A 9,868-nucleotide genomic window follows, 5' to 3' on the forward strand; every position below is an offset into this window, starting at 1 on the left:
GCGGGGGCGCCGGGAGCGCGGGCCTAGGACCCGGGCAAGGCGAGGGCGCTGGCGTTAGGAGGCCGGTCGGTGACTTCGGCCGGCCCAGGGCGGCGCGGGGACAGCTGGCAGCGGCTCTGCCCAGACGCGGTGCCCGTGAGCTTCCCGGGGCTGAGCCCAGGCGCGAGCAGCCTCCTGGAGTGGGAGTCACAGCTGAAAGTCGGCGACACCTCCTGGTCCTCGTCCTCTGCCTCAGTTTCCCCAAGTGCCTCCGGGGACCAAGTGACACAAGCACACGTTTTCTTTTGCCTCTTCCCCCCCCCCCCCCCCCCGCCCCGCCAAATTGCCCTTGTAGCGAGATCGGAGGTGCCCCGAGCTGCTGCTGGCCTCAGCCCCCATCCCTCTGGTCTCTCCTCGCCCACCTTTCCTGCTCCTTGGTGCCCTAGAGCTGCAGACGGAGGCTCTGCCTAATTACCAGTATAGGCTGTTCTGGTGAGCCAGCCAGGGTGCCCCTCTGTCCGCCTGGGCAGCACCGCTGTCGGTGAACAGGCACCCCCCGGAGTCGTGGGGTATCTGGGACTCAGGGCAGGGCCACTGGGCGTTCCCTCTGCAGCTGTGGTCCGAGGTCCCACCTGCTCCAAGCCTGTGCGGGCAGCCCGCCAAGCTGGCGCGTGCTCGGGGCTGGACCAGCGTCTGTGCTTCCGGTGGCCCATTGTGGCCGAACAAGACTGCGGGCCCAACGCTGACAGATCTTACAAGTTACCAACAGCGATTTCTGTGAAGCATCCTGATTTGAAACATTAGCAGCGAAGATAGTCCTGCCAGATGCAGCAGAAGTTTCCCACAGACGTCCTCTGTCACCCTCTTCTGGGCCACACCTCCTAATGTGGAAGACACTGTCCCTTTCCTAAGAAAACTGTGTTCCCTTCTGTGCCCCGGGCTGCCTCCCAACAGCCTCAGGAATCCCAGGAGCCAGCGCTGGACCTGCGGCCTGGACTAGCTGTTCGGTGGCGGTTAGACAGCCGCCCCTCTGGAGAGTCGGAATGATGGTCAGCCCCAGAAGCGACTGCAAGCCGGTGCAGGAAGGCGAGGCACGGTGCCCAGAACCTTCTGTTGCACCAGCATACCAGCGTGTCCAGTCTGGTCCAGCGGCTCGTTCTGTGCTCTGTGCTTCTGAAGATCATCTCAGAGGGTGGCTGGGACCCTCTGTGCTCCGCCTTCCTGTGCACAGAAGGGCCTTTCCACCTCATGCATCTCTCTGTGTCCCCCCAGGACAGAGCCCACCCACCCCCACCCCAGGAACCACTCCTTCAGCTCCCTGTTCCAGCGAGGTTTGGTGAGTCCTGCCGTGGCCTTTGCCTGGCCTTCCCTGTGCTGTCATAGGCACCATGGCCTCCTGAACCCTGTCTCCCCAAGGGAGGAACAGTTAGTGATGTGGTTTTGTTCGGGCTGGTTTTTAAAAACAGATAACAGCCTGGATCTTTCCCTGAAGAGTCTGAGTATAAGGGGCTCCTGGATGGCTCAGTCAGTTAAGGGTCTGCCTTCGGTTCAGGTCATGATCCTGGGGTCCTGGAATCGAGCCCCACATCGGGCTCCTTGCTCAGCGGGGAGTCTGCTTCTCCTTCTCCCTCTGTTGCTCCCCCTGCTTGTGCTCTCTGTCAAATAAATAAATAAAATCTTTAAAAAAAGAAGAAGAAGAAGGAAGAGTCTGAGTGTGATGAGATGGTCTGCCCGCAGAAAAGCTTTCAGGTCTCGAAACATGGATATGGCAACAGAATAAGCATTAAAATAAAGTTTCCAAGACCAGAAGAGAAACCCCAACAGGAACTATGAAAAAAAAGTTTATTCCAAACGCTGATAAAGCTTGAATATGTGCCACTTGAACTGCAATTTAGGGAGACATTTTAGAACATTTCAGTAAAACAAGTGAGAGATTACAGACTCCTAACTTGGGTGTATGTGATGGGTACCTTCTTTTGTAATCAGTAATTTTATTTGTTCAAGATTGGGGAGGGGAAAAAATAGTTTAAAATGGAATATGAAACAAAAGTGTTACAGTCGAGTTAATACAATCAGTAGAAGTTATTCTGACATCAACAGGAAAATGGTAACAGGCTATTTCCAGAGCATACCAAAAGCAGCACTTCATTAAAAAGGAAAACATAAATTCCAAATAGGAACAGTGAACAGATTATTAGGTAGCTTGATAATTCATTTAACGAAGAGGAGAGACTCAAACACAGGTAAAAGGCAGACATTTCCTCGGATTTGTCGGGGAAATGGTGTCATCAACAAAGGCTATATGTGATGAGAAGGAAAATTTGAAATGCCCTAAAATGCTTCAGAGATGGAAAAAACTGGATGAGTGTTTTCCCAAATTGGACAGTTATAAAAATTGCTGTGTCCTCTTCAGTCATGACTTCTGAAGCCACAAGGAACTTCCTTAACACTTCCGAGAAAAAAATTTGTGATTACTTGGCAGAGGAAAGACTATATTATCATCCTGTTGTTGATAACGGAAAGTGATCTTACAAAATCATTGTCTTACTTTTTTGAAAAAGTGGCAGAGTACATGACCAAAAATGTCAGGAGAAAATGTACCTAAAGAGATGGGTCTGGCAGTTAATAAAACACATTGTACTATTTGTCTGAATTTTGTCATACTTGTGGTATTGTTTTTGTTTTTAATTTGTGACGGTTGTACTTTCTCATTTTTGGGAATTTTGAAAAAATTTTTTTGAAAAAAATTAAAAATAAGTTAAAAACAGAAGACAACCTAATTTTGTATTTTTCCTAAAGAGGGCCTCCCAGAATTGTTTAAGCTTATAAACAAGGCCTTCTAAAACCTGCAGCAGCCCCTGCCTACAAGTGTTTGTGAGTCTGGGGAATGAGCAGAAGCTGCCAGGAAGTGGGAGGGGATTTTTCGATAGGCCTTTGAGGAAAAAGAAGTCATTTGGTGGACGAGGGGGATGCCAGACGTGTCTCCGTCTGGGCCGGGGCCTCGAGGACGGTGCTGCCGTTCTGGGCGGCCTCCAGGGCTCGGCTGTGAGCGTGGCTCTCCCTCACCCCCCTCTCTCTGCCCTGCCCCCAGGTCTTCTCGTGGGCACCCTGGACGTGGTGTTGGACTCCAGTGCCCGCGTGGCCCCTTACCGAATCCTGCACCAGACTCAGGACTCGCAGATCTACTGGACAGTGGCATGTGGTAGGTGCCGGGCGGGGCCTGCCCTGGACGAGGTGGGGGGGGGGGACCCCAGGAGGGAGGGGACACAGCCTGCATTCCTGGGCTGGATGTTGTCTCTGGAGAACCCGATGCTGCCTTTCCTTCAGCCCACACGGCCCAGGCCGGCATCTCACTTAGGAAGGCAGCTCAGATGTTCACGGGTGCCCTGGACGCCGTGGGGATTATCTGTGGACAGTCATGGACATGTGCAGTGAAAATTTTGAGCCGCCCGACACTCAGGTTCCCAGCCAAAGAGGGACAAGGCGTCCTTCTGCCTCCTGGTGGCTGTCAAACGGTAAATGAGGGTCCTTTCTGCGGTCTACGGGCCCACACTTCGGGCATTTTTGTGGGTTTGGTTGGTGATTTTGCTGGTGCAAGTGGCCCCAAGTGGGGTGCCGAGGGGCCGGCTGTGTTCCTAAGCACAGACGCGGTGATGTGCCTCGTGGGGAGGGTACGCATGTTCACGGAGCTCCGTTCAGGCCTGAGTTCCGGCCGATGCTGGCCTTGAGTGTGGTGTTAGGGAATTAACATATATGAAATAAGGGGCCTTTAAACAGAAAGCTGCGTGAAACAGTCATGCACTGATCGATTGATGATGATGTTTACAGGAGTGTAGCCCTCCCCGTAGCTCCCCTGGGATCAGTCTTGGCCCGTTCGTGTTCCAGGAGACGTTGTAGAACGTAACTGCCGCCAAAAATGACAGTCAGCTGTGGCCGCCCTCCCGGGAGGAGACACACACAACCCTCCCAGAGTCTGGGAGGAGGTCCCTGTCAGTGGGTACCAGCCTGGCTGAGGTCACTTGGACATATTCACGGATACACTCAGATAGCACTTCTTGCCGGCCAGGCACTTGCGCAAACCTCCCAAGAAGGTGGAACTTTGGGGTTTGTTTTTTTTCTATTTTGAAGATGAGGAAGCAGTGGCCCAGAGGGGGTTAGGAGGCCTGAGAAAGGTGATGAGAGCGTCCACAGCTGGGACCCTGGCTTTAGAAGTCCGCTTCCTCCCAGGGGTCCTGAACAGAGGTGCCCTTTCCCCTGGGTATGAATCCATAGACAGAGGCTTCTAAGTCTGGGTGTGCCCAAGGCCAAGTGGGGCACGGTAGGACCCCGGCCCTGCTGGTTCCAGAGCGTGCAGGAGAGAGGGGCTTCCGTGGGGTGGGGCGCAGGGAGGTCAGTGTGTGCCTGGGCTGGGGCGAGGCACGTGACTCTAAAATGGGCCCTCTAGATTTTCCTATCTCAGTGATGTTCTTTCTCAGGGAGCAGATGGGGAGGAGGCAGGAGTGGCAGTGAGGGGAGGGAGGAGGGTGGCCACGCTGGTGGCAGCCGGGCCTGATGCTGGGGAGGAGCTGGGGAGGAGCCCCGCCGTTGCTGGGGAACCTTAGTCCTTAGCCTCAGGCCACACGCTCCGAGCTGCTCCAGCTTCTGCGCTGACCTCTGCTGGGCACGCCCCTCCCCTTCAGCTCTGCCAAATCAGACGTGGTCATGCCCACACCTGCCCAGTGCATCCCGACTCCTTAGCCCGCCCCTGAATGCCTTTCCGGGTCAGCCCCCCTCCATTCCTGTCCTCCCCTCAGCTCACACCTGGCCTGCAGCCAGACCAGACACTCACAGGGTCCAAAGTCCCCAGCCACCCCTGTCCCGATCAATGTGCCTGGCGTCCCCCCCACCCCCCAGCCACCCAGCCTCCCACTCTGTTGAGACCCCTCCCAGGTGTCGGCTCCTATGGAAAACCAGATTCCCCAGACCCAGACAGCCACCTTTCCTTCTGGCTCCTTGAGACTCGCCCTGTCTTTACCAGCACCTTATACACTGCAGGCTCACTGGCTGTCCCCCTAGACCGGCAGCTCCCGGAGGGCCAGGGTAGGCAGCCTGGGTTAGGATCGTGGTTTGGTGACTTCCTGGCTCTGTGACACTGGGCCACTTACTTAACCTCTCTGTGCCTCAGTTTCCTCCTGTGAAATGAAAATAATGGTACTGTCTCCACGATTCTCTAAGAAGTAAATAAGAGACTCCACAAAAAGGTCTGAAAGCAGAAATAGCGCTTCGTAATAATTAGCAATTACATTCTTTTTAGTCCCTAAACCCAACACAAAGATGGCACAGTTTGTGTTTACTTAGGGCTAAATGAAGACTGAGTTACTTCTAACTAATAATTCCTTTAAATGCACACATGTGAGTATTTGTAATCAAAGCACACACAGATCTGCACAGATAGCGTGGACAAGATTTCTTCTGCTTGAGGTTGCCAGGAGTTGCCTCACTTGCAGATTTAACTTCCAAATTCAAAAGTGGGTTCTTGGCAGAAAGGAGAGAAAGAGAGAAATCCCTTCCCCTACCAGCTAGACCTTGGTCTCTGTACACCAGGAAAAAGAGGCCACGTGAGAAGCCCAAAGAAAAATGGGGGGGAAGGTCGTTAATGGATGCTTGAAGGCGCCTGCAGGGGTCCTTTGGATTGTGTGTTACGGCTCGCTGTAAGTTGTATGGTCCTGGGTTTACTGGCCTTCACAGAGGCAGCCTCACGCTGGCCCACGGGGGAGGGGGAGGGCCCTGACTCAGAACTGATTGTCAGAGCAGTGAGCTCCTTGGGTAAGGGTAAAGAAACAGTCACCCCTCACCCAGCCCAGCTGGGCTGTGACATGTGCCAGAGCAACAAGCCGGGGACGGAGGAGGTGGTGGGAACCAACTCGGCCTGGCCAGGACGGCCACAGGACGGAGTCTCCAGCTGGTGGAAGAGTGTAGCCAGGCAGGGAAGGACGGGGTGCCTGATTCTCTGGGCAAAAATGTCTGCGGGCCACAGCCATGTTGGTCTTATGTCTTCGCTCAGGCTCCCTCCATGGCCAGTGTGCAGGCATAGGTCACAGGGGATCAGCTGGGCCTTCTGGGCACTCTCAGTCCGTAAACTGTCCCACCCTGGGTCAGCTGGAAGGAGGCAGGCCCTTCCCCCTTCTTCTTGTGTTCATTCGTTCAGAAAGCAGTTCTTGAGGGCAAAGCCCCCACCAGGCACAAGGAAAACCCCAGAGAGGCAGGGGAAGCAGGCCAGGCAGAAGACTTCCCTTATCCCTTTGCTTCTCCTCCCGGGGTACCCTTTTCCCGGTTCCCGGGGGGGGGGGGGGGGGGGTGCGTGAGAAAACAGCCGCCCTGCCCTTGGGAGTGGTGGTGAACTGCCTTCTCTAAGTGTTTCCATTACCGCTGGACTTGCTGTGCCCTGCAGGGTCCCTCCCTGAGGAGCCCAGGGACCACCTCCAAGGCAGGGCAGACACTGGGAGCCAGCCAGAAGCTGATGGGGTCAGGCAGGGGTTCCCGGAGGAGGCAGGGTCAGGGCTGGGATGTGAGCAGGGATGGGGAGGAGGGGCCTGCAGGCAAAGGCCTGGGTGGCTGCAGCGGGCTTCAGAGAGAGGGGTGAGAGCCTCTGGCGTGCCCAGCAGGAGACCAGCCGGCTAGGGGCCTGGAGTCCTGCAGGAAGGCATCCTCCGGAGGACCGCGGTCACTTAGTTCCCTGTATATCAGAGACCACATGAAATCCTTTATCCCGAAGGAACATCGTGACAACCAGGCAAACGGGCAGATCTATAGACTGCTTCTGGAAGGACACAGAGGAAAGTAGTGGTCAGTCTCTCTTGGTGTTAGCGGAGGTGCGGGCCTTACCTTCCGCATGACCCGCTGCGGTTCTGCCAGAGTTACTTTCGGGTTCACCGGGACCATGTGTGACTGTTGTTACATTGCCTATACTCAACATCGAGAAGGAAAAGAGAAAGCAGCCTGAAGATTGCAGTCTCCTGGGTAGAGCAAATCAGGTCATCCGTGTTATTAGCCTCTGAACTTACGTTTAAGGCCTGGTGATTGTAACGATTTTCCTCTTCTTCACTCCACCAAACCCCCCTCCCCCCAGGTTCTTCCCGCAAAGAGATCACCAAGCACTGGGAATGGCTGGAAAGTAACTTACTCCAGACGCTGTCCATCTTCGACAATGAGGAGGACATCACCACCTTCGTCAAGGGCAAGATCCACGTAAGGCTCACCTTCCACTTCCAGTTCCCGTGCCCCACTGGGGCGGGCAGTGTTGGCCTGTGTCATCTCATTCACTCGGCAGACATCTCCCTTTAGCAGAGGGGGAAGGCAAGCATGCACTCTGTCCTCCTGCTCTTGAAAGGGGCGTTTGATGGAACTCATTGCCAGGCAGGACCCCGCCTCTCCAGGCCGGCGCCGGGCTCAGACCATGCAGAGCCCCGGCTTCCCGTGCCCTGCAAAGGGCCTCAGAGCGAATAGGCGGGCGCACACCGCTGACGGCCAGTCCCTTGGCTCACATAACAGGAAAATGCTGGAAGGGCTAGGCCAGCTGGAGGCACGTTTCATTTAGGAAACCCACACGACTGACAACTGCGTGTGCCCCCTGACACAGCACTTCCCTTCCCGGGCATCGGTCATATGGCATAGGCACACGTGCAGAGTGACGCGTGGGTCCCACGATGCTCCCTGCAGCACCGTCAGCAGAAACAGGCCGAGGGTGGGAGGGGAAGCAGCCACCGTTTGTTCTGCAAAATGAGAGCCGTGCTACTTGCTAGCCTGGCATTGACCGAGCACTTCCTACTGAGTCCTGCGCCGAGCGCATCGGGCTCAGGGGACTTGCGAAGTCACACGCGGTACACTTCGTGGGGTGTGTTACAGCTCTAAAAACTGGAGCCGTGTGTCAAAACCCATAGCACAGAGATGCTTCGGCTTTTCCTCTTCGGGGGCTAATTCACGCCGTAATGAGCATCTACCTGAGCGCATGTGCATGTGTGTCGTCTTCTTTCTGTCTGGTGATTTTGCCTTAGATTAGGTTGCTCAGAGGGCCCTTACTGGGTCCAAGTCTAGCCGTTCAGGGCTGCTTTGGGCAGGCCCCCGTGACTTCGTTACTCCAGAACTTTCTAGACACAGGCAGACGGCGCTGAGAGTTCCTTGGCTCCTCCCCGTGGGCTTTGAGGCTCTGAGCAGGACCTGATTGCCTTTCTGGCTCCACGAGAAAAGGCAAGGAGAGCAGAGGCAAGTGTCTCCACTGTCCCAGTGAGCAAGCTGGGCAATAATAATAATAATGATGAAGCAACGTTGTTGAATGCTTCCTACCCGCCAGACCCAAACAAAGCAAGCAACAAAACAGAACAAAAACTTCACGATGCATGGGTTAGAGAAGAAATGCGCATTAGAAAATATTTAGAACAGAATGATCATCAGAATGCTCCTACGTATCCGAATTTGTGGGCAGTAGCGAAAGCAGTACACAGCAGGAAATTCGAAGGCTTAAATCTTGAGAGGACGTTAATGAGCCAAGCGTCGAGTTCAGTAAGTTACCCTGTCTGAGCCCAGAAATGAGGAATTCAGAAGGAAATAGTCAAGGGACTCTTGTTAGAGAACAATGCAGAAAGGCAGCGGGTCCAGGGAACGACCTAAGATACAAACAAACCTGTGGCAAAAGGGACCCAGGACCAAAGCAGGAGGCCTCAGATGAGCAGGGTTGGGAAGGAACTGGGAGGAGCACCTATAAAAAAGCAGAGTTTTAGAAACGAGAGAGAGATGCCATGAACAGCTTTGAACGAGTAAACTGAAGAGTTTAGACAGCGCGGACACTTTCTCCCACTAGCATGCGTTCGCTTCCATTGCTGCTGCAACAAGTTCCCATAAACTTCATGGCCTCACACAGGCCCGTTATCTGGGAGTTCTGGAAGTCAGCAGTCCACAGTGGGTCTCGCAGGCTGAACGCCAGGTGTGGGCAGGCCGTGCTCCTTCCGGAGGCCCGTTTCCTCGCCAGTTCCGGCTTTTAGGGGCCGCTGGTCTTCCTCAGTTCTGGGCCCCTTCCTTCACCTGCAATGCTGGCAATGTGGCGTCTCCAGATCACGCCCTCTCTCTCCCCACTCGTGTCCTCTCATTCCCTTCATGGCTCTGACCCTCTTGTCTCCTCTTCACAAGGCCCCTTGTGATGACATATTGGGCTCACCTGAATAATCCAGGACCCTCTCCCTGGGTCAGAATCCGTACTTTATCACATCCGCAGAGTCCCTTTGTGCCACATAAGGTAATCTATGCCCAGGCTCTGGGGTTTGGGATGTGGACATCTTTGGGGGACTCTTATTTGGCCTACCACGTAATATTACTGAAGCTGGGACTCAGGAAGAAATAAGAAACCCGAATATGCCTGAAACTATGGACTCAATCATTTAAAATCTGTCCAGTGATTTTTACAGTCCCATTCTGTCGGCCAGCAAACCGAATCCCAACCCTGTGAGCCAGGCCAGCTCATTCCCATTGGTTGGGACAGTTCCTCCTGCCACATGTTCCTAAAGGACAGTGAAGATGCCAGCAGAACGCAGCATGGACATGCCCTGAGCTGGGAGGGGCCTGCAGCTGGTCTCGGGGACCCTTAGCTGGGAGGGGTCTAGAGCTGGTCTGGGGGCCCCGAGCTGGGAGGGGTCTAGAGCTGGTCTGGGGGGCCTGTAGCTGGTCTGGGGGCCCCAAGCTGGGAGGGGCCTAGAGCTGGCTGAGGGTCCTGAGCTGGGAGGGGTCTAGAGCTGGTCTCGGGGGCCTGTAGCTGGTCTGGGGGCCCTGAGCTGGGAGGGGTCTAGAGCTAGCTGAGGGCCCTGTGCTGGGATGGGTCTAGAGCTGGTCTGGGGGCCCTGAGCTGGGAGGGGTCTAGAGC

At 54.9% G+C, this 9,868-nt stretch overlaps 1 protein-coding gene across 3 annotated transcripts in view; it reads left to right on the forward strand.

Moving 5' to 3' along the window:
• The first annotated feature begins 565 nt into the window (after positions 1-565).
• TBC1D9B (TBC1 domain family member 9B) overlaps positions 566-9,868 on the forward strand; it is a 40,400-nt gene continuing 31,097 nt past the window's right edge. For 2 of the 3 annotated variants that reach the window (XM_035029379.1, XM_035029380.1), the window contains exons 1-3: positions 566-1,315; positions 3,071-3,181; positions 7,088-7,206. In XM_035029379.1, coding sequence (XP_034885270.1) covers positions 1,228-1,315; positions 3,071-3,181; positions 7,088-7,206 — 318 coding nt within the window. In that variant the 5' untranslated portion in view covers positions 566-1,227. The remainder of the gene's footprint in view (positions 1,316-3,070; positions 3,182-7,087; positions 7,207-9,868) is intronic. The other variant, XM_035029378.1, reaches the window with a different exon arrangement.

Source organism: Mirounga leonina, unplaced genomic scaffold (assembly GCF_011800145.1).
Source record: "Mirounga leonina isolate KUSES-001 unplaced genomic scaffold, KU_Mleo_1.0 Mir_239, whole genome shotgun sequence".
NCBI lineage: Eukaryota > Metazoa > Chordata > Mammalia > Carnivora > Phocidae > Mirounga > Mirounga leonina.